Source organism: Asterias rubens, chromosome 3 (assembly GCF_902459465.1).
Source record: "Asterias rubens chromosome 3, eAstRub1.3, whole genome shotgun sequence".
NCBI classification, from domain to species: domain Eukaryota; kingdom Metazoa; phylum Echinodermata; class Asteroidea; order Forcipulatida; family Asteriidae; genus Asterias; species Asterias rubens.
In genome coordinates, this window is record NC_047064.1 from 20,472,448 (window position 1) to 20,498,119 (window position 25,672).

The window sequence follows — 25,672 nt, forward strand, 5'->3', positions numbered from 1 at the left end:
AAGAGAGCCGCAAGTATTGTGTGCGCAGGGTTGACAGTTGGAGTGACACAAATGCTAAGACGACAACGGAAACTAGTGGATATGTCAGGGTGTTAGGCACGTATCGGTACCGCTTGTAGCTTCGCCACGCCACCCCTAATCAAACCATCTCTCCGCTCAACGTGCCTTCACTGGTAACACGTGTGTTACTACAAGACGATGTAAATGAACATCTCGCTGGTTCGTCAGCGCCATCGTCATCAACTAATGAACGAAGGGGGTGGGCTGATGATGCTGTATACATGTTTATATTACATGATGGATGTAGTTATCTTATTAGTCATACGCTACTGATAAATCCTCACCCGCGAAGAAGGACAGGGGAATAAACTTGTTGCGTGCCGGATGTGACGAGTGTGCGCATTTTTACAAGATAATGCAATAACAAGTAGATCTTCCCCACCGTGTTAGTCACTTTGCGCTCGGCTGCTCAAGCGAGTCTGTTATCCCACTCACCTGACACTACCGTCTGTGATCATTACGGAACCGCAAACGAGCTACCAATCCCCACTGGGACCAGGCTACAGCTTTTAAAGAAAAAGGGCATTTCATCGTTCCCCACTTCATCTTTGGTGCGACAACTTGAGCTAACGGCTACTACTACAAGGAGCTGGCGGACGTGTCTTAAGTAAATGATACCCTCCACTGAAGAGTATCCGCATTCTTAGAATATAATATTGGGAGTGTTTCTTTGCTGTTTGATGTCGCTCTACTTTCTTCTAAGATCAGAGCAGTATTAGTGTCAAACTTCATCCTAGAGGACACGGGTGACTTGAGAGGTGTCATCACGACGAGAGAATAAGCAAACTTCCTCAACACTTTTTGTCTTGACGCAGAAACACAAGAGAGGACCGAGCGGTTGATTCGGGGGCTGTCTTCGGGGGTGAACTTGATTGCAAACTTTTTATTTTGTAAAACAGTTGTCTTTTAGAGCAAGATGGGTAGTACGGCAAGACCGAGTGTTTACGGCGTGGTTTTTCTACTGGTCATTGCAATCATTTGGGGAACAGTCACAGAAGGTGAGTTTTATGAAAACAAAATAATATTATTGTCAACAAGTCTTTCCGATTTTATTGATGCAAATTCTTTACAGGTCTGCTATGAACTGATTAATTTGTTAGCATCTTCATTTAATTTATAGTGGAAATTGCAATACGTCTACGTTGTAGTTCAAAATTTCAATAGCTTAAATTCGCACGGCTCATATTTTGTGCAATGAAGATACAAAGTTGTCCATGAAATTGTTATCGCAGCTCGTTTTTAATTTTAAGCAGCAAGTCTTCTTTGAGTTGGAGCGCTCATTTGGTTACTTAAGTCTTTCGTGTGTTCCGTACCTCCAGTTAAAATCTAGTAACACTATTGTCGCGTAGATTTTTATATTGTGCGAAAATGTAAAGACTCGACGAAGTTTGAACTCCCTTTATTTAAAGTAACACCGGCACACAAAGAAGGTTTGACATTAAAGTTATTGCCCGTTTTGAGAAAATGTTTTCCCTTTTTATGATTCCATTTATTCGAGTGAATTTCGACAGATGATGCTTGTTAAAAACAAAACAGACTCACAAAGTTTTGCATTTGCCACGGACACTGCCCACATAACGTAACAGGTAAAAGTGTTTGTAAATGCCTGTGACGTGAGATCATGTCGGGGTTATAGCAATGTGTTCGTTTAATTAAACACGATACACAATATACTTTTGGCGTTTCTGTTGATTTTGGGGGGAGTTTTCCCGCTCGTGCACTATACCGTAAATGAAATCTTGTAACTTTTTTTAGAATCTGGCAAAATAGCTAAAAGTTCTAAAATGTGAAACTAAATCTTCAGGTAATTCTGGAAAAAAAATAAGACCAAGCATCTTTTGGATGACATAATGCTAATTTGACAAATTCGGTGGACATCCAGCGGTACCATACACACAAATAAAGCACAAGAAACAATTGGGAAACATTTAGCTAGTCGTGTAGACCTCAGTGGCTGAGAAATCTAGCGCGCCGGACTCGAGCTCTAATGTTTCTGATCAACAGAGTTCGGGTTCGATTCTCGGTCGTGGCAATCGTGTCCTTAAACAAGTTAACCATCATTTATTCGTCCTTCTGATGGGACGCAAAGCCGGTTACACTTATCGCCAAGAGAAGGGGTTTGCCGCAGTGTTTCTTGCAGTGGCTGCTGAATGCACAGTAGTGCGTTAATCCTTTACAAAGTGCTACATAATTTGGTATCCATCTTTACAAATTACGCACTTATTAATCTCAAACATCTTTACCGTAGAACAATGAGCTACAAATTGATAAGGTTATTAGATGCTTTATGGTAAAAGTATGTTGTTATGTCTTTATGGATTTCAGCACACGTCGATGAGTGCTTATTTCGGTTGCCAAATTAAATTAAGAAATAAGGTCAAAAAACATCCACCACTGAATAGGGCAGTATTCCCGAAGATAACAGCTCCTACATTTTGTTGGATGAGTCTGCAAACGGGGCAACCTCCTACGATAGCATCCTCACAAATTTTCAGGGTCAAGTATTATGTGTTTACAAGACACGTGTGTCCTGTTTTTACCTTCGATTTCACCTAATTACGCATCAAGAGTTAGTTACAAAATCGTTATGTAGCATCAATAACTATGTCGTCACCCGTAGCTACATGTCCATGTCATTATGTTTGTGTGACGCAATTAATTTAGAATCACAATACACTGTCTCTACTCTAAACCCATTGTGGGTCTCTTTGTGAAGTCTACGGAGCTCTTACATTAAAGGCAGTGGACACTAATGGTAATTACTCAAAATAATTATTAGCATAAAACCTTTTTTGGTGACGGGTAATGGGGAGAGGTTGATGGTATAAAACATTGTGAGAAATGGCTCCCTCTGAAGCTGTTTTTTTTTAAGAAAGAGGTTGTTTCTCACTCAACTATTAAAATACTTCTGGCCTGAAGCCCTTGAAGGCATCTGAAATCACAACAATTTATGAATAAGGAGTAGTCTTTTTCTTTCATAATTTTTTTTGCTTTTTCAGAGACCAACGGAGTTCAAATTTTCACAGTTTGTTTTATTTTATGTGTGCATAATGTTAGGATGCATCTGGTCTGAAAGTCGGAATACAGGGCCCAATTTCATAGAGCTGCTTAAGCACAAAATTTTGCTTAAGCAAAAAAAAATCCTTGCTTAGTAAAATCAGATTACCGGCCAAGACTCCGATCAATTGTTATGCTAAGTGAACAACAGTTAAATACCAGTCACAAGCAATGTATATGGCATGACATTTTGGCCAGTAACATGTGTAAAACAAGCGAGCTATTTTTGCGCTTAAGCAAATTGTTTGCTTAAGCAGCTCTATGAAATTGGACCCTGGTCTTTTATCAAAGGTGTCCAGGGGTCGATTTCACAAAGAGTTAATACTAGTCTTATCTCAACTTAAGACTACCCATACTTGTTGTATACCTCCTAGGACTAGTCCTAAGTTAAGACTAGTCCTAACTCTTTGTGAAATCGACCCCAGCGAATTTAGTTACATACATTGCATGTGCTCGTAGCTAACAATGCCTTCAAGTTCCTTAATGAATTTCTTAGTAACTTCACAAATGAGATGAGCCGGGAGGATATTACATCTATCTCCATTAGATTTGGTGTAATTGTCGAGTGTCTACAAATATTGGGGGAAAAAACGTTGGGTGTTCGCCGTGTTATGACATGTGTTTAACAAACAGTAAAAATTAGGACGTCATTGTCCAACCGACCGAAAATGTTCTTGCAATTTACTTCCTAAAATATTTCCGAAGTAAATTGCTTTTAACTGTTTTTTTTTAATAACAACCTTACTAAACAGCTAAGTGATTTTATTAAGACAGAAAAAGGCTTCATGTCATTGTCTTTAATGTGTGTTTAAAGACAGTGGTCACTGACGATGACTAGAGCAAGCTAGTCGAAACGTTGAGACCAATTTCAGAACTGACTCCGCGGCAGTACAGTTAATTACGATCCTATAAGCTAAAGTAGTAGGCCAGTCGAATTTCTATACCATCCGCCCTGGTAATAGTTAAAAAGCAGGACAGTTCTTTTCAGAACTGAGAAGTCTCCCGAGCCTCCGATTATCTACTCCACGGCAGAAGAATAAAGCAAGACAGTTCCCTAAGAACAACTCTACCTGGCAAGTAGATACACACATGGTGTTACCGCAAACCAAATATACATTGATACCTCACCATGCAATGCCTCAAATCCTATATACAGTGGACACTATTAGTAATTGTCAAAGACCAGTCTTCTCACTTGGTGTATTTCAACATATGCATAAAATAACAAACCTGTGAAAATTTGAGCTCAATTGGTCGTCGAATTTGCGAGATAATAATGAAAGAAAAAACACCCTTGTCACACGAAGTTGTGTGCTTTCTGGTGCTTGACTTCGAGACCTCAAAATTCTAAACTTGAGGTCTCGAAATCAAATTCGTGGACAATTACTTGTGTCTCGAAAACTACGGGTCACTTCAGAGGGAGCTGTTCTCACAATGTTTTATACTATCAACCTCTCCCCACTCCTCGTAATCAAGAAAGGTTTTATGATGATTGATTATTTTGAGTAATTACCAAAAGTGTCCAGAGCCTTTAAAGGGTGTGGGTACCTTGTGTAAGACACAAAACACAAACGTCCACATCAGACTTACATTTAGCTTACACGGTTTGAATTTTAACGATGGTAGAAAGCTTCCCTTAAAATATTACTTGCTAAGGTGCTGTAGTTTTTTGTGAAATTAGCAAAACAATTTCACGAAAATAATGTTTGTCTCAGTATAACGGATGAACGCGACTCTCTTGAAAACATTACGGTGTTATTTTCACTTTGTTTTTTCTCATAAAAATTGACGACTATTGAAGTTGTTCCATTCACATTGAGTAGAAATTTAATATCATGGCCAACAACTTGGTACAAAATGTATCAAAACCTTTCAGGGTGATTCTTGCAAACTATACTGTTTGAATCGATGTGAAAAGGGGTCTGGGAGGGCACATCGCTTTGATGCCAGTTTTTAAAACTTTTGCCTTACCCTGGACGGCCCCTGCCAACAAAGAATTATGTTAGAAGATTTAAAAAAAATAAAAAAGATGACTTTGTCATTAATTTTAGTACTTAACCTCAAAAACATCCGACACTTTTGTGAAAAAAAAGAAAGAAAAAAAAAAAGCCCTGGGGTACGCCTGTACTATATCGAAGAGGCTCTACATATTCATACTTCCTGAACGAAAACCTTCAAAGATGTGGCGACAGTAATCACCTTGTTAAAAACTATAGCTTCTAATATCCAAATCGATTAAGCCTGCTATGACATTTAAGACTGGTGTTATTTACCCAAGTCTTCCCATGTTGGACACCAATTCTACGGGGGACAGTCGACGCCAACACACCCACTGACGGAGGCACGGTGACGCCTCATTCCCAACCCACCTCGGTGTTCATCTAAACCGTTGTATCAAATCAAACAGCGTGTATTGGTTTATGTTGTTTTGCTAAACAATGGGAAATGTTATGGTGGCCTACCCTGGAGGGACATTGAATATAAATATTGACGTCAATATCTAACATGGTGAAATGCACGACTTGTGCTCCTCCCCCCAAGTCGAGAATGTTGACGCCAATATTCACGACTTGGGCACAAGTCGTGAACCCTGACGCAAATTACCGAAGAAATTCACAACCTTTTTTGCCTGAAGTCGTAAAAAAAGTACGTCAATAGACCTAATGTTTAAGACGAAATTAACGACTGGTCCTTCAAGTCATGAAATTTACGACTTGTTCACAAGTCGGCCTTACACTCATGCCAATTTCCGACTATATTCACGACTTGGTACCCGAAGTCGTAAATAACAACGCCAATGTTTAAGCAAATAAACGAACGACTGTGAGTAAAGTCGTGAATATTTACGACACAATTCACGTCTTGTGCCCGAAGGCGTAATGGGCACAAGTCGTTACTTTTTGTTCCTATTGTCCACGCCCCCACAGGGTCACCATGCCTCGCCACATCTCAACAACAAAAAAAGAACATTGTAAAACATATATATAACACTATAATTTATGCTCCACATTTACAAAAACGTATATTGACTGGCGACAAATCCGTTACAAAACTTTTACCATCATTCTCTTTCATTACTTGTGTTTACTACTTTACGCCGAAGAATCATGTTCAAAGTATGGAATTGAAAGGAGTCCGTTCTGTTTCAACCTGGGTGACCCCTTTTTGAAATGCTAGCTGCAGCTAGCTGCTGCAGGCATAGCTTAATGGATAAGACGTCATACCTCGACATCTGGTGGTCAGGATGTTTGAAGTATAATTCACGTTTTGATTCACGGCTGTATCTAGGTCTTGGCATACTCAGAATGAATACATGTACACATGGCTTACTCCAGCTTATACTGCAAAGTCGCGACGAGCTAAAATTAGGTCCAAACACTTGCGAGCGGTTGGCTTGAGAAAAGTAAAGCCCGGGTCAAACTTCATGCGGATGCGATAGGAATATTAACGTCACAAATTCGCAACGAATTATTCGCGTCAGCGAAAATGGAGCTGTGACGTCAAAATTCGCTATACGCAGTGAGGAAGTATGAATTTAAAGGAATGTTATAGAATTGGTAAGAAACAAAAACTCTGAAGATCATAGATTTACATCAAACTTACACGGTCTAATGATGATGATAGTTGAAAACATCCCTTGAAATATTTCTGCCTGAAACGTCATATCTTGATGAGAAAAAAATAATCTTATTTCGCGTTTGGAGTTTATCGCTCAGTGAGCGATTTTTTTTTAATTTCTTTTTTTTTTGCGTCACTGTCATTGCATCACTGTCTCGTGACACAGATGGCCGATCGATCTCAAACTTCAACAGGTTTGTCAGTTTATGTATATGGTGGATTACTACTGCCAGCAACTGTTTAGTTAGCAAAACCAATTATGTAATGATCCTTTGAGTTGTTCGTATACTTCCAAATGGCAGACGGACGGAGGGATACACAAATTTGACAGTAAAGGGGTTCCTTAATTTAGTTTAGTACTGTGATAAACTTTGAACTTTCAAACACATTATGTAACGGACCCTTCCCATGAAATATGCTAATTACATTCACGCATGCGTACAGACCCTGTTGGTTGGCAAACGCCATAGAGTTGTGCACTAAGCAGACGCGCAGTCGCGTCTGCGTCACGCACCCATTAGCCGTGTACAAAACAGCGCGATTTTCCCTCATTTTGCCAACCAAAACGTTAGTGCGCACGCGCCACGCGCAATTTACATATTTCATTGGAAGGGTCTATTGCTTTACCATTGGTCGATATGTCAATACACGTAATAGTTGACTATTGAAAAAGCATGTCCAGCCAGGAAGAGTGTATCTTTCGCACATCAAAACCATATCATTATCAAGATACATGAGCAACATTTCAGACTTCGAAATGGTGTATGTCCGTAGGCCTAATGGTAATTTATTATGTCGACCCAAAAATTTAAACCTTATAAAAAGTTGGGGGAAAAATACACTTCAATCTAAAAAAAAAAAAAAAAAAAAACACGATTTTTATTGTTTTCCCTCCCCATACACATTGTGTCTGCGGAAAGTCCAAGTTTGACGGATTTCAAAATGAATGCGTTCACTTATAACATTCGTTTATTCAATTCATCATGAACTGATTTATTCATTCAATCTTTCGTTCTTTGGTCGTCCGTTCATTCGATTCACATTTAAATGAACAAATAATTAAATGAATAACTAATCACTGACTAAACTAAAGTATAACATAAACAAAACACGTACATTCACCTACATGGTAGGCCTACTTCATGAAACGCACGGCTCTCCCCGTCACTGGTGTAGTCAATCTATAGTATCTTTACACATCATACAACTTGCAATGTCCTAACCCTTCAATAAGTCCCCTTTTCTTTAATTTCCCCTCCATTTTGTATTTCTCGCTTGTCGTCATTTTGAACCCAACCAAGAGTAAACTACGAGTAGTCGAGCGTAATACGAGAGCAATCCAGCCCGTACCAAGACGCCGATTAACGGGTACACTTTGTTCGGTTTCCCGCTCATCGATTTTCTGTTGAATTACGCTACACCGGACATTTGCAGCCGTTATTTTAATTATATAAATAGCTTCATTCTCTTTTGGCTTTCGCGGTCTATTCTAAATGTCAAGACTAAGCCGGGTGGACGACGCTATTATTAAGAACATACTATTGGATGTTTGGGTAGGGAAAAGGACGCAATTGCCCTAGTTATTTGCTAAATTAGCGATGTGTGGACCCATGAACAAGGAGCTCTCCAAGGCAGTGCAGCCAATACAAACCCCGAGATGAAAGAGGGATTTATTTCAGTTGACTGGGAAAAGATGGTCATGAAACGTTGTCAATGTGTATAGGAGCTTCCTTTCGGACAAACCAGGCTTTCTTGTTTTGTAAACCATTATTTCCATATAGGGCAAGGTAGACACTAATGGATAAAAGACAACTTTAGAAATAAATTTTAACCATTCATTCAATGCCAGAAAAAGAAGTAGATGTCTATTCGACGTTTTTTCTTTGAAAATACTGAAAATGATTCCTTTTGTAATTGCCGCCAAATGGATGTCATATTCATGAATTCCTTATACCATATACAATGCATATGGATAATTCAGGCTTCCTGCTATGAGTCACATAGGACCAATGTATACTAAATGGTCCTTTTATTCAATTCAATACAATTCAATTCAACTCAATTCAATTCAATTCAGTTTATTGATCTTACAATAAGGATATTTGTTTTCGTTCCTGCTCGTTTTGAGTCGACATAAAATTCGTTCTGGCGAAATGCGAATTTGTCTGAAACGGATACGGACAACTTGTAGATGACATAACTACTTGAAAGTTATTCTAACATCAAGAACCAGTCAATATTTTGTAAAGTGTTGTTAATTGAATTAAACAAATATTAAACATGTTATTTTATTTAATCGACACCATGAGGTCACGCGAGTTATTAGGTCACCGTGGTCCAGTGATTAGACTGCATTACTTGCGATCACAAAATGGTGGTTTGATTCCTACCAAGCTAACCAAACACTTCACAACACAACAGAATAAGTATTGTCGTCAGCTTCCTGCAGAAGACGATCAGAGCATACTGATCGAAATGTCGAGTTGAAACCAACGGTTCTTTTCAGAACCACCCCAACTCATTTAGAGATAGTTATTATATGGTGTTTACCACAAACCTTTCTATATCGTATTTCCACCGTGCAAAGTTTCAAATCCTACTTATTGTAGTCTAGTTACTGAATCACAATTTCTTGATTTGTGGAACTCATAGTCATAGACGTTAAACCATAAAACCAATGTATGTATGAGAGAGATTGGCTGTTGACAGCTTGGTGTTTATATCTCCTTGTGGGAGTTTGCCAAGTTCCCTTGACGAGAAGATTGATGAGATGAGAGCGCACCCACGTGGTTCTTTGTGTTTCGTCCAACCCCAGCGTACCACACTGTCACCCACGACATTTGAACCCCGCGCAGCGCCAACTTAAGCCCTTTCACACGAGAGCATTTTAGCAAGGGTCCCTTGCCAAATCGCAACATGGTTCTAAAATGTACCTCGTGTGAAAGGACATTTGAAAGGACATTGAAGAATATTTGTTTTCTTCAGCCAAGTCCTCCAGCAAAATCGTGTCAAACATTGCTACATTTTACACCCATGCTAAAATTAAGCAAGGGACCCCAGTTAAAATGCTGCGTGTGAGTAGCACTTTACACAACATCAACGTCACATCTTGTAATAACACAAGAAGCACTTCCTTATCGATCGGTTTTCATTGGGTTATGGAGGATTCGTAATTAGATGATAATATTGATCACATACGTCATACCATCTTACAAGATCAATAAGAGAAATAGACTTATCTTCCTTTTAATGGAACTAGCTTGTCATGGTCAAGGATGTGATTTTTCAATTTTAACTTCTCAGCAGAATTTTTTTTTTTACAACGGATGTTTTTGCTTCGCTAATAATGCAGCAAAAAGCATCGATGTATTGTCCTATTTATTAAGGTTTATCCGTTTGGGTGAAACGTTATCTGCGAAGGGTATATTTGCTAATAGAGGGGTGCCAAGGTTGAACTTAGTTTCGCGATGCACTCATTTTCCGATAGATGGAGTCTTTGAAGTGGGGAAAAACCTACTTTAACTTCAGGCTTGTATATCACTATTCGTCTGCTCAGATCTATAGGGTCATTTTGTGCAATGTCTGGATTTCGCAAAACTACCTTTTGCATATTTTTGAGAAGGCCACCTCAAGGTGTGGGCTACAAGGGGGTTACCACCTATAAAGTCCATACGGGTGTAGGCTTGGGTATCATCAATCAGAAGCCTGGCTGGTAGAGCAGAAAGCACTACCTCCTCATTTTTATGAGCAAGTGTCACGACCAGAAAGCGAACCCACACTCTGCTGATCAAACACCAGAGCTTGACCGCAAGGCAATGACACGCCATGGAGCTCCTTATGAGGTTTATTGAACAAGAGTGATCTTCAAAAATGTTGTCAGGCCAAAAGAAACATTCGTTTTTTATTAGTAAAACATTATTATATTATTTTTTATTTGTTTTTGTGGACAACTCTATATGAAAGTTTCATGTAATGATCTCTTTGATCATTAGGGACCTAGTTCTGAGCAGACGTATTGTATTGCCCACCCTTTCATTCTTTGCAGATCTGCTCAAATTTTTAAAACATCCAAACGTCAAATTCAAATATATGGGTTCTTTTGGTACATTTTGTAAAGAAAATCCCATTGTTCTTTCTTGAATTGTGATATATTAAATACAAAAAAGGGATGAATTCGACATTTTCATTCACGCGAAAATTCCTGTTTAGAATGTTGAACCCATTGTTGCTGATAATGACGTCATGTTTTTTAAATTTCGCTCAGAAAGAGTGTCAGATAAACTGGCATTTTTATATCATTTTAAAGTGAAGGTTAGAGAGTTGCAATTCGCCTTTGTAATTAGCATTGATGGCCATCTGTGTGTCGTTTGGAGAAGTGTTGCAAAAACATATAAGCCGACCCTACCACTCAAGTTTAAATGTTTTGCCGTCTAGTTACGTCCTAGCTCGTTAGGTCGCGTTAGCTTTGTTTGTTTGTCCTGAAGGGCCGATTTTCATAGAGCTGCTTAAACACAAGTAGGCAGCTCAGCACAACAAAAAGGATGCCAAGTATCCTGATTACTGGGTCCTGTGCCCAATTTCATAGCGCTGCTAAGCACACAAATTTGCTTAGCATGAAAAAAACCAGGAATGCCAACCAAATTTCCACGTGAATTTCATGACAAGCAAACAACAGCTCAATACCAGTAAGAAGCAACATACAACAAATGTCAATTTGGCTGGTAATCCTGTTTTTATCATGGAAGAAATTTAATGCTAAGCAAATTTTTGTGCTTAGCAGCTCTATGAAATTGAGCCCAGTTCCGTACCCCGTCTCTCCTGATTGGATGTGTCGTTACTTTTAATTTCTTTTTAGAAGTCAAGTACTTTGTTTTACATGGTGTCATTTATGTATTTTACAAGAGTTGGTATTTTGCATATGCAAAATGCCCCTGTTTCATTGTGTCTCATAATTAGTAGATATTTATTAGCATAATTAGTCATTGTTGTTCACTTGACCTTCTCTATAATTACTCGTTAGTACATGTTGCAATATGGGAATAAAATAAATTGAAATTTTAACTGAAATTCCCCCATCCCACCCACACACGGACTCTATTTCCTGGGAAAATTAATGAGTGCATCCTAAACCTAAAAAACAAAGAAAAAAACAAAAACAAAAAAACACAACAACAACAAATTAATAAGCGATTTAAAGGCAGTGGACACTAATGGTAATTACTCAAAATAGTTATTAGCGTAAAACCTTTCTTGGTGACGAGTAATGGGGAGAGGTTGATGGTATAAAACATTGTGAGAAACGGCTTCCTCTGTAGTGCCATAGTTTTCGAGAAAGAAGTAATTTTCCACAAAATTTGATTTCGAGACCTCAATTTTAAAACTTGAGGTCTCGAAATCAACTATCTAAACGCACACAATTTTGTGTGACAAGGGATTTTTTCCTTTCATTATTATCTCGCAAGTTCGATGACCGATTGAGCTCCAATTTTCACAGGTTTGTTATTTTAGGCATATGTTGAGATACACCAACTGTGAAGGCTAGTCTTTGACAATTACCAACAGTGTCCACTGCCTTTAAAAACAACCCTCATTTCTAAAGCTTGGAGTTTATCAAGAATGCGTTATATTTGCCAAAAGTTAACTCAAACTTGTGCTCAGTCCCGGAGAGTGTAGACTTGATTGGCGTTCAAGGAAAACTCACCAAAAGGTCGCAGTACTGTATGGGTCTTGAAACTGTGAAACAGTATTAATTTATTAGCTCTTTCCAAAACGTCAAAGAAAAGAGTGACTTGTTTGCCAATGGAAGTCGACATAAGTAAATCAATGCACAACATGGACAATGCAGTCAAGGGACCCTAATTCTGCATCTGAGTGTGAAAAACTAAAAGATCTACGCACTCGATGTTAGTGAATTATTAAATGCATCACAAAACCACTCTCCCTCGGAAATCAGAACAGGTGGATTGTGTACAGTTACGTCAAAGATCCCACGGTTTCTCGAAGTGTTTTTGGCGTGGTTTTTGACGCTGGTTTCCACCTGCCAGATGTTACGGGAAAAAAGTGTCGACGAACTGGAAGCTGCAATCGCTGTGCAAATATTGCCCGGTGTTTTGTGAGCGGAGCACCGCTCAGAAAGTCCAATAGGGGGATGGAAATAATGTTAGAAATTGCATTCAATTATAGTACAAGAGATGTTATGCATGCTCCAGAACAGAACACAATGTAGGATTATGTTTTTGTTTTTTGTTATCTAGCAAGAACGTTTTTGAAATAATACGACGAAATGTTCTCAATGTTCTGGCAGGAGTTTCACTTTCTATGAATCGTCTTCATGGTGCATTCGGCCGTTTGACCTAACCGATGATTCCTCATGGTCGGTGTGAGGGGAACAGACTTGGCAGTTCTTTTTTTAGTTTCTAGGCTTTGGCATCACTGGGTGACCTACCAGAACCACCCAAAACCAGAACTTTGCTGGAGAGAGCTCATATTTTTTTCTTAGGGGGGGGGGGGCGGGGTCAACACAGACACCGAATAACTTCCTACTGTCCCTGCCTACTGATAGCATTTTCATGGGGGTACAGTGAACTTTTACTAAACTCACAGCTACTGAGGAGGGAAATACTAAATTCACATGTCTCCATGAGGTTAAATTCTGACAATGCCATAACATAACACGTTTCAAGTATTCAAGGAGTTATCTCTTTGTTTATTTAAAAAACACGGTCTTTGTAAAGCCTCTCTTCAGAAATATGTTTTCGTCATCTTACATTTTGAAAGGACTTTTAAAGTTCGTAGAGTCAACAGGAGATAGGGTCACCACGTGGTCCAGTGGTAAGACTGAGCATGACTTGCAACCAGATGGTTGTGGGTTCGAATCCTACCAAGCTAACCGCTTATTTTACAATGAATACAATTAGTACTGTTCCTCAGTTTCTCGATTTGTGGAATTCATAGTCATAGACAGTAAACCAATGGTTTTATGAGAGATCTAATTAGCTGTTGCCAGCTTGGTGTTTATGGATGTTTGCCGAGTTCCCTGCAGCCGATTTCACGAAGCGCTAAAGGATTAATCCTCTCACGAAGTAGGACTAGTGACGTTCAACTTAGGATGGGTTCAATGCGTCCTAACGTCTAAAACTAAAGATTAATCCTAGAGCAAGTCCGATCAGCGACCATTTGTAAACCACTAGTCAATGTTCCATGGTTACATGCAAACAAAATTACATCTTAGGTGCCAGGCGAAATCTCCCAATGGTATAGTCAAATATAGTCCCTTGATCGAAATTGCTCCTAAGTTGGGAAGAGTTTGGTGAAATCGACGGCAGGGTGGGAAGATCAATACAAATAAATAAAGAAGCAGCATGAAATTGAAAAAAACCTAAAAACAACAAGAACAACAGTGTCCTTAAAATATTCGCTTTTTAAATCCAGGGCATATAATTCTACATCAGATGCAACGGAGGGACGCAACAATCGAACCCACGACAATCGGACCGGTGGCCGGTATGTATAATGCATACATGCATGGACACAAATCTTTCACCACTAAAATAATTGTACGCATGTGTTTTATTTATTTATTGATTTAGTCTTTACCCTGAGGAAACCTCTCAGTAAAGCACTGTTTTTCAGAGAAACACTGTTTTTTTTTCCAGAGGTGCCCAGCGACTACAAAGACATACGCATGGACATGTTTTATTTATATAAACCACACTTTTTCTAAAAGTTTGTCTGGCAGATGTTTGCAAGATCAATAATTCTTCTCGATCATTTCTTTTCTGAATGACTAATTTGTTTGACTGAATGAATGAAACAACATCATTGTATGGTGCGTTTATTTTTCACAGCTTTGTTTTAGCAATCATTTCAGATAGCGCTTTATCGTACCAAGATGGCGTCTCAAAGCGCTCGGTTTTTTGTCTAGAAGGTATTTGTGAATCAATGCTCAATACGTTCCCCCAATTTGCAGTTAATTACGATCCTATAAGCTAAAGTAGTGCCCCAGCCAATCTTCTATACCTTCCACCCAGGGAGTAGTTAAGAAGCAGGACAGTTCTTTTCGTAACTGAGAAGTCTCCCGAACATCCGATAAATCTATACTCCGCGGCAGTATAATAAAGAAAGACGGTTCTCTAAGAACAGACGCTACCTGGCAAGTAGATATATAAGAAAGACGGTTCTCTAAGAACAGACACTACCTGGCAAGTAGATATATAAGAAAGACGGTTCTCTAAGAACAGACACTACCTGGCAAGTAGATATATAAGAAAGACGGTTCTCTAAGAACAGTCACTACCTGGCAAGTAGATATATAAGAAAGACGGTTCTCTAAGAACAGACACTACCTGGCAAGTAGATATATAAGAAAGACGGTTCTCTAAGAACAGACGCTACCTGGCAAGTAGATATATAAGAAAGACGGTTCTCTAAGAACAGACACTACCTGCCAAGTAGATATATAAGAAAGACGGTTCTCTAAGAACGGACACTACCTGGCAAGTAGATATATAAGAAAGACGGTTCTCTAAGAACAGACGCTACCTGGCAAGTAGATATATAAGAAAGACGGTTCTCTATGAACAGACACTACCTGGCAAGTAAATATATAAGAAAGACGGTTCTCTAAGAACAGACACTACCTGGCAAGTAGATATATAAGAAAGACGGTTCTCTAAGAACAGACGCTACCTGGCAAGTAGATATATAAGAAAGACGGTTCTCTAAGAACAGACACTACCTGGCAAGTAGATATATAAGAAAGACGGTTCTCTAAGAACAGACACTACCTGGCAAGTAGATATATAAGAAAGACGGTTCTCTAACTACAGACACTACCTGGCAAGTAGATATATAAGAAAGACGGTTCTCTAAGAACAGACACTACCTGGCAAGTAGATATATAAGAAAGACGGTTCTCTAAGAACAGACGCTACCTGGCAAGTAGATATATAAGAAAGACGGTTCTCTAAGAACAGACACTACCTGGCAAGTAGATATATAAGAAAGACGGTTCTCTAAGAACAGACGCTACCTGGCAAGTAGATATATAAGAAAGACGGTTCTCTAAGAACAGACACTACCTGGCAAGTAGATATATAAGAAAGACGGTTCTCTAAGAACAGACACTACCTGGCAAGTAGATATATAAGAAAGACGGTTCTCTAAGAACAGACACTACCTGGCAAGTAGATATATAAGAAAGACGGTTCTCTAAGAACAGACGCTACCTGCCAAGTAGATATAAACATGGTGTTACCGTAAACCATTGATATACCATGCAATGCCTCAAATCTTATACACGTCCAAATTGTTTTACATACCTTGTACTGGTCTACAAGGTGCTGTGGAGCAACTCCAGCTATAAGTCTAGTTCTTTTATGTACGTTACACACACACTGGACCTAAAGCTTTACGTCCCATCCGAAGGACAGAACAATAGCGGTAAAGTGTAGCGCTAATGAAGAATACGGTTTCAAGAACCCGCACTCTGCTGATCGAATCACTAGGGCCTCAATTTCAGTGAGCAGCTTCAGCCCCCCCCCAAAAAAAAAAAAAAAAAGCCGGCAAATAAAACTATGCTAGCCAGCAAAAATACCATGTCTTAGGTACAGTTTAAGACGGGTATCCTGCTCATTATTGCTAAGCAGGCTTTTTTCAAGCAACTTAAGCAGCTCAACAAAATTGGTCTATGACTATGAGCTTCAATCCAGTGCTCTTGTCCGCTCGGGCACGACACGCAAAACCTTAAATTTGTAACTTTTTTTAAGTTTTGCTTTAAAGGCAGTGGATACTATTGGTAATTGTAAAAGACTAGCCTTTACAGTTGGTGTATCTCAACATATGCATAAAATAACAAACCTGTGAAAATTTGAGCTCAATCGGTCATCAAAGTTGCGAGATAATAATGAAAGAAAAAAACACCCTTGTCACACGAAGTTGTGTGCGTTTAGATGGTTGATTTCGAGACCTTAAGTTCTAAATCTGAGGTCTCGAAATCAAATTCGTGGAAAATTACTTCTTTCTCGAAAACTATGGCACTTCAGAGGGAGCCGTTTCTCACAATGTTTTATACCATCAAACTCTCCCCATTACTTGTTACCAATTAAGGTTTTATGCGAATAATTATTTTGAGTAATTACCAATAGTGTCCACTGCCTTTAAACCAAAATTAATACTGCGGTTTGCAAATCTCGAGTCGATTCCCTCATAAACCCATGTAGTCAAATGAGTTACTCTGACACAATTTCTTTTGAAAAAAAAATATCCATATAACATATTGCCGCCCACGAGAAATAACCTTGGATAATTATTGCTCCTAACACAGAAGGTGTGGGTGGAAGATTGTTTCCTTGAATTCTTCTTAGTTTGATCAATGAACCGCGAACTCAGAAAAACCGCGCCGTATGAAACGCCTGACGGTCGACACAACTGAAAGGATCGAGCGGATATTTCTTTACCAAACCACGTAATATCAAAAGTGATATTAATATTTTGCCAAGGGTATCAATTAAGCGCAAAAAAATGCTCTTTTAGGTTTTTCAGCCAATCTTTTCAGAGGAAATTAATAATTAATCAAATTTGACGCCTCACTCCAAAATCAGGCTTTTTGGGTAATAATGAAATGGCAATAGTTTAGCGAAGCCATTTAAGTTCCGGCATTGGTATCAAAATGACGCGATGTCCTAAACATTATGTATTTTGAACAATATACTAGCCACCTTGGCCCTAATTGGATGCTATTTGAAAACCCTTATATTTTCATCTACTTGTTGAGCGAAATGTAGTTTTTTGACCATGATTTATGGCAGGCAGTGCGTGGTTTTGGTAGGCAGGACCGCATGGCATTTTCAGTCAAATTAGCAACATGTATTTCATGAGTTTCAATCTAGACAATGATCAATAGGCGTATGTTTAAGATGTAACTACGATAAAGGGCACTGGACACGTTAGTTAATATCGTCAGAGACCAGTATTACCACTTAGTGTATCCAAACATCATGCATTCAATAACAAACCCGTAAGAATTTGGGCTCAATTGGTCATCGGATTTGCAAGAGAACATTCAAAGAAAAAGACGATTGTTACATAATTTGTTGTGCTATCAGATGCGTATAGAAAAGGCTTCAGCTGAAGTCTTTCTATTAGTGAGAAGTTACCTCTTTCTCAAAAACTCAATATCAATGAGAGTCGTTTCTTACATTGTGGTTTGATATCAACAGCTATCCATTGCTCGTTACCAAGTATGTTTTTTTATGCTAACATTTATTTTGAGTAATTACCAATAGTGTCCACTGCCTTTAAACAAATAATTGCAATTGGTACCACTTAGCCATTGCGTTGCAAAACTATAATATTGTATTTCTATATAAACTATTGTTTATCTTTCCGGTTATACCTTTGTTTCGATGTCCCTGGGCCTAGGGTTTCGGAACCCTATGTTTCGACACCCCAGAGTGTATTTTCCCAAATCCTAACTCTACCGTGAAAATCATCAGGGTTTTTTAGAATTGCCTAATAGGGTTGTCGGAACATAGGGGTATGTGGGTATATATAGAGCATTCAATTTCGTTTTCGTGACACATGATTTCGTTCTGCTCATAATTCAGTCATTCTATTTCATTGAATGAAATTCAACGCATGCACCACCTTTCGGTTGACTTTCCTCTACCTAACCTACAAATTGATGACATAGGATGGTTGAGGAGGTTTTGATCGCGAATGGCTCGCTAGAGTGGAACCGGTTTTATGCAAGAGATTTGAACTTGTTCACGTTATCTTGTCATATAGAACATTGTTTATCTTAAAGGGTTTGGGTACTTTTTGTACGACACAAAACACAAACCTCCACATAATTTAAAGGAACAGTTGCCTTGGATCGGTCGAGTTGGTCTTTGAAAAGCATGTGTAACCGTTTGTAATAAAACGCATATGGGTAGAAAGATGTTGTAAAGGTAGAATACAATGATTCACACAAACATGCCTCGAAATTGCACGGTTTTCCTTTTACCTCGTCGACTAACACGGTCGGCCATTTATTGGAGTCAAATTTTTGACTCCCATATTACTGGCCGACCGTGTTAGTTCTTTAAGTAAATGAACAACCACGCAATTTCGAGGCAAGTTTGTGTGGATCATTGTATTCTACTTTTAAAACATCTTTCCAACCATGTGCATTTTATAACAAACGGTTACAAACGCTTTTTTGATGGACCAACTCGTCCGATCCAAGGCAACATAGTCCTTTAAAGGCAGTGGACACTATTGGTAATTGTCAAAGACTAGTCGTCACATTTGTGGTATCTCAACATATGCATAAAATAACAAACCTGTGAAGATTTGAGCTCAATCGGTCATCGAAGTTGCGAGATAATAATGAAAGAGAAAAACACCCTTGTCACACGAAGTTGTGTGCGTTTAGATGGTTGATTTCGAGACCTCAAGTTTTAAATCTGAGGTCTCAAAATCAAATTCGTGGAAAATTACGTCTTTCTCTAAAACTATGGCACTTCAGAGGGAGTCGTTTCTCACAATGTTTTATGCCACCAACCTCTGCCCATTACTCGTCACCAAGTAAGGTTTTATGCCAACGTTGTATACCAATAGTGTCCACTGCCTTTAAACTAATATTTAAAGATAATGGAAGAAAGCTTCCCACGAAATATTACTTGCTGGGGTGCTGTAGTGTTTGAGAAAATTAGTAAAACAAATTCACGAAAATATGTTTCGTATGAGTGAGAAGAGTTAACCAATGAGATTTTCACCGTTTGTCTCAAAATGTGACGACTATAAACGAAGCTTACTGTTGTTCCTGTCGTGCAGTATTTATTGAGTGTGTCCCCCTGCCCCCCCCCCCTCCCTCCCCCGTGTCGATTTCAGAAACTACGCAAATGATCGCAGGGTGAGAGTGGTGCAATGCACTGTTGGGGTTTAGACACATTTCACGGTGGCCTAAGTTGGCAATATCAGCTAATCCGTTTGCGTGTTTTGGGAACGGAGGCATCAAGACAAACCGGACATGTGAGCACTGATGCGGACTTGAAGATCCGTGGAAGATCCAAATAGAAAGGGGAACAAAAAGAAGACTTTTCATTTTGATTTAGTGTCCGAGATTCATGAACGGAAACACTGGGTCGCTGACAACACAAATAACAGGAATGTTTTATTACGGAACGAATCACATTCTCATCGCTGACTTTCGTTTTTTTCTTCCTTTCCTTGTTTCGGGATGTTTGTACTAGGGGAGGGAGGAATGAATAAAATAGAAGCTCTTAGATTGAGAAGTGACCCGAAACCACTCAGCCTATACGCTATAATCTAGCAGTTTGAACTTGGATACGGATGGTATATGCAATTTACTTTTGCTCGATCAGGGACCGTCATTGCAGTAGTCCATTAATCTGGCGTACGGTAATAGCGGAGCAACGACGTTTGGATAGTGGCTGTGACGTCATCACTCTTTGCGTATTTATGACGTTTTACACAATCTAGTTAAAGGGCTATGTACTTTTTATATGACAAAAAACACAATGTCCACAGGTTTACATTATACTTACACAGTTTGAAGATAATGATTGTAGAAAGCTTCCATAAAAATATTACTTACTGAGGTGCTGTAGTTTTTGAGAAATGAGTAAAACAATGTCATTAAAATAATTTTCGTCTCAGTGATCATGAGACGAAATTTTTTTAGCATGTAAAAACGTATTTTCATGGCATTGTTTTACTAATTTCTCAAAAACTACAGACCTCAGCAACTCATTTGTAAACTACCCAAATCCCTTAAAGGCAGTGGACAATATTGGTATTTACTCAAAATAGTTATTGGCATAAAACCTTTCTTGGTGACGAGTAATGGGGAGAGGTTGATGGTATAAAACATTGTGAGAAACGGCTCCTTCTGGAGTGCCATAGTTTTCGAGAAAGAAGTAATTTTCCATGAATTTGATTTCGATACCTCAGATTTAGAACTTGAGGTCTCGAAATCAACCATGTAAACGCACACAACTTCGTGTGACAAGGGTGTTGTTTCTTTATTTATGATCTCGCAACTTCAATGACCGATTGAGCTCAAATTTTCACAGGTTTGTTATTTTATGCATATGTTGAGATACACCAACTGTGAAGGCTAGTCTTTGACAATTACCAATAGTGTCCACTGCCTTGAAAATAGACGAAAATTATTTTTGCATGTAAAAACGTATTTTCATGACATTGTTTTACTAATTTCTCCAAAACTACAGCACCTCAGCAAGTAATATGTTAAGGTATGCTTTCTACTCTCATTATCTTCAAACGGTGTAAGTTTAATGTAAATGTGTGGACATTGTGTTTTTTGTTATAAAAACTACCCAAGTGTAAAAGTGTTCTCGATACGAGTATAGTAGCGGCACACACAAGTGTGAAAATTAAAACGTACTTAAACGTCTGCATTGTCCTTTAACTTTATAAGAAACAATTTTACGAACAGACATATTTTTATACAGTGACGGTCATTTATAGTTATTTAAGGTCGGATATATTTGGTGATGTGTTGTTTTGGTTGTCTGTTTTGACTAATGTTTCGGCAAGTTGTGAAGTGAAATTGTAACATGGTCGTCATCAAACCTGCACATAGCCGTATCACAACGGTTACGCGTGTACGGATAGCTAACAGTTGAAGTACACTCTAACCGTGCGCCTACGAAACCTCGCTAAATAACTTACCCATGGGTACGAGTATAATAGCGAGTAATTTTAATTTCATTAATTAAGTTTGAATGTTTGTGTTTGTTTCACGAGCATTGGTCAAGCAATTCGCATATTATTCGTGAGTATGAGTTCAAATGTAAAGATCAGCTATAAAAAAATTGCCAAGGTTTACGAAGCGAAGTTTTTTTTTTCCCCATTCAAACCATATTAAAAACACTGAACACTATTGGTAATTGTCAAAGACCAGTCTTCTCACTTGGTGTATCTTAACATATGCATAAAATAGCAAACCTGTGAAAAATTTGAGCTCAATCGGTCATCGAAGTTGCGAGATAATAATGAAAGAAGAAAAAAAACTTGTCACAGGAAGTTGTGTGCTTTCAGATGCTTGATTTAGAGACCTCAAATTCTAAATCTAAGGTCTCAAAATCAAAATCTTTGAAAAATACTATCAACCTCTCCCCATTACTCGCTACCAAGTAAGATTTTATGCTTATAATTATTTTGAGTAATTATACCAAAAGTGGGTGTAACTTTCAGTGGGTGCTTATAAAAACATCGCAATTGGCCTTGCTGAGGTGTGGCGGACAATATATTATTTGAGTGCACTGTTTGGTTTGGGTGTAGGCATAGACAGACAAATTATCCAAACATAACAGTGTCATGTGAATGTGTTCACCATATCTCCAAACGGCTGCACAAGTTCAAAATCACCTGTCTAATAGTAGAATAGAAGTTCAGATTCTCGCGAAGGCTCATATCTCTCGAGGTCAGCTTATACACAATCTATGACCATCGATGGATGGTGAACAAAACACTGAATGATAACGACTGAACTACTTCAATAAAACAGAATCTTACCGCCTGATGAAAGTTATTTTTACAAACCGGAATTAACTATACATGCATTTTCTTTCTACTGTGTCTCAGATAATCGCCAACCTTGAGGTACGCTGATGAAAATCTTGCTAGGTTTTTATCTAAACACAAATCATCTTTGCCCTTCGTCACAGGTACACTCACAATACGCTATTTGTTTGTAGGTCACCATGGTAATATTAATATTAAGGTCAATGGTTTTTGTATGGAATAATACATACATACAAACATACATACGTACATGGCTCTAGCGCTTGTTTATTTATACCACGTCTCAGCGCTTTAACTTAGTGGAGAAAAGTATTGCAAATAAAGACAAATGCTATGTTAGTTTTGAGGGTTTTCCATGTTTAGAAGCATCCTTTAAGTATTTTGTTCATGCTCCTGATGTGAAGTCCCAAAATGCGTTTATTAGATACCAGTTGCACATAGATCATTACTGTTTGATGAAAATGATATCTAACAAATTTAATTGGGTTGGATGTGCAATATAAACTGCTAAACACCTCCTTCACCCCCCAAAAATCACAGGGTTCTTCGCAAAACTAATTTGATATATCAGAGCCTAAATGTAAGACTAGTAGACTCAGAGATAGTGCTGTCCCTTATTTAATAAATCTTTTTAATTCTCAGTAATTCTCACACTATAATTATTGCAGTTATTGCAGTTCTTACCCTTTCAATTTGTCATCAAGTAATATTTTTTATTTCCAAACTGGGTATGTCCTTTTTTTCTTTTATCAGGAAATTTCTAATGTCAAATTTTAATGTAATTTATATAACTTTTTTATCAAATTTTGTATTGTTTACCCTTTTTATTGTAAATTGTTGCAATTCAGCATGTGGCTGCTTATGACATTTTTTTAAATAAACCATTCTATATAAACAAACCGAACAACAGGTCAAAATTACCGCAAAAAAAGACAAAGAAGTGGGTCAAGTTGATGCATAATCCATTGTTTGACCAGCTTCCGGGTCAGCTTGAATGATAAATGGGTCAGTGCCCATTAGACCCGGTAAACTAGGTCAATTATGAATCGATAGGTTTTAGACTCCGGAGTCTTTCCCACGAAGATGATTTCTTTGACTGCGTTGGTTGTTTGAGATGAATTTAACCTACTTTACCGACACTAAACATCACCCACCTAAAATGGCGCTCCGTGAAAGTTGTTTACACTCCTTTGGAGCCGAGCTGACGATGTGTACGAACAAAATAAAACACCATAAATTTGTGATATTCTACGCTGCCGACATTATACAAAATGAGCCGAAGTAAACAAAAGCAAACTTATTTATGATTGTCTACACTTGTCTCGAATAAATGTGTGAAATTGACGCAAGGAGTTCCTGTGTGTTGCGATACCTTAAAGGCACTGTACTCGTTTGGTAATTTCACAAATTAATTGTTAGCATACTACACACTTGGTAACGAGCAATGGAGAGCTGTTGATGGTAGAAGTCATTTCGAGAAACGGCTTCCCTCTGAATTAACGCGAGAAAGAGGAAAATTATCACTCGCATATCAAAATACTCCAGGTCTGAAGCCTTTTATTGAGCATCTGAAACCACACACATTCATTTTGTGCAACAAGGGTTTTACTTTCATTTTTCTCTAACCCTTGCAACTTCGATGACCAATTGAGTCTAAATTTTCACAGATTTGTTGTTTTGTGCATATGTTGATATTCACCAAGTGAGAACACTACTCTCTGACATTTACTAAAGGTGTCCCAATGCGCTTTAAGTCTGTAGACTCATATTCTAGGTTTTTGAGTCAAATTGTTTCTGAACGGACAGTCACAATTGGTTTAAGTGCCTCATTAAACAACGACACTCTGAAAATTATGCTGATTTGCCGACGAACCATCTCTGACAGGTTTGTCCAAATTTACAACGTGATAGTTTTACCAAACTGTAATTAACGTTGCTGGATAAAAATCACATCGACTCACGTCCAAAATCAAGAGATATGTTTTGTGTATTAAGAAGAAAAAAAAAAAAAGACGGAATGCAAAATTGCATAACTTACATCATGAAGTGATGAAAGGATGATGCCGTCTTTAGCTTGAAGTGACAACCCGGGTAGTGGGGGTGATCACGGGGCGTGGGAGGGTGCTAAGTGTCGGCCTGTCGCTTCGTGGATTCACCAAGCTCCGTTGATGTTACTGTCCCCTCTTGAGAATGCCGTCAAAATACACCAACATTCTCGGAATTGCTGATTGACCTGGGTTATTGCACTCTGTATGAACCAGAAATTGAAAACATGTTTCTTCAAGGTGATTGAAATATTGGTGTTTTAAATTATTTATTTGCATTAGTTAGTTAAAAGTTCAAAACATTTAACAAGCAATCTCTTTTTCGAAAAAGTGCACCCCAATTTTGAAAATATTTTGCACAGTTTTTTTTTCTTCAGGAACTTGGATTTGAAAAGTACAAGAAAGGGGCAAACGAGAAATGAAGCAAAAGTAACACCCCCGCAAGCATAACACAAATTATATTACCACCCCCATTCAAAACACGTTCCTGCATTCTTTTGTTTTGCAAAGACTAAACAAAAAGTTCCCCCATTGATCACTCTGCATGTTAAGATCGATCATTAGTCTTAACATCAATGTTTTAAACAATCCATTTAAGCATTCTTTATAAAAAGACGAAGCTTTTACGAAGAAGTGCAGCTTTTAAAGGACCGTTTGGTAAAGTTAAGCAATCAATCTTAACCGGAACACGTACACGAAGTCTTCTCACTTGATGTAATCAAAACACTTTGATAAAATGTTGTTGTTTTGTTGTAGGCAGGCTTCATCGAGGTTCAGTAATTATCTAGATCTTTATTTTTTTTGTGAATACACGTCTAGAAACAAATCTTACTTCAGTATTTTGACCTGTTGTAATAATGCACAGATCTATGTCTAATTTTTATCGTTTGAGGTCATGACAAGTTTTTTATCGATATGTTATAGGTTTCAGATTTGACCTATAGATTCGAAAAGTTGCCAGAAAAAGCTTCACACTCAATCACCTTTTTCTTAAAGTACTGGACACTATTGGTAATTGTCAACGACCAGACTTCTCACTTGGTGTATCTCATCAGATGAATACAAAACAAGCCTGTGAAAATTTGAGCCCAATTGGTCGTCGAAGTTGTGAGAACGAAAGAAAAAAACACCCTTGTCACACGAAGTTGTGTGCTTTCCGATTCTCAAAATCTAATTCCGAGGTTTCGATAATTTCTTTCTCGAAAACTACGTTACTTCAGAGGGAGCCGTTTCTCACAATGTTGTATACTATCAACAGCTCTCCATTGCTCGTTGCCAAGTCAGGTTTTATGCTAATAATTATTTAGCATTTATGAGTAATTACCAACAGTGTC

The 25,672-nt window shown here is 38.3% G+C and overlaps 1 protein-coding gene across 2 annotated transcripts in view; it reads left to right on the forward strand.

Moving 5' to 3' along the window:
• The first annotated feature begins 358 nt into the window (after window positions 1-358).
• The window catches only part of LOC117288128, a 34,604-nt gene continuing 9,290 nt past the window's right edge, over window positions 359-25,672 (forward strand). The window contains exons 1-2 of one of the 2 annotated variants that reach the window (XM_033768829.1): window positions 359-1,058; window positions 14,167-14,238. In XM_033768829.1, coding sequence (XP_033624720.1) covers window positions 977-1,058; window positions 14,167-14,238 — 154 coding nt within the window. In that variant the 5' untranslated portion in view covers window positions 359-976. The remainder of the gene's footprint in view (window positions 1,059-14,166; window positions 14,239-25,672) is intronic. The other variant, XM_033768830.1, reaches the window with a different exon arrangement.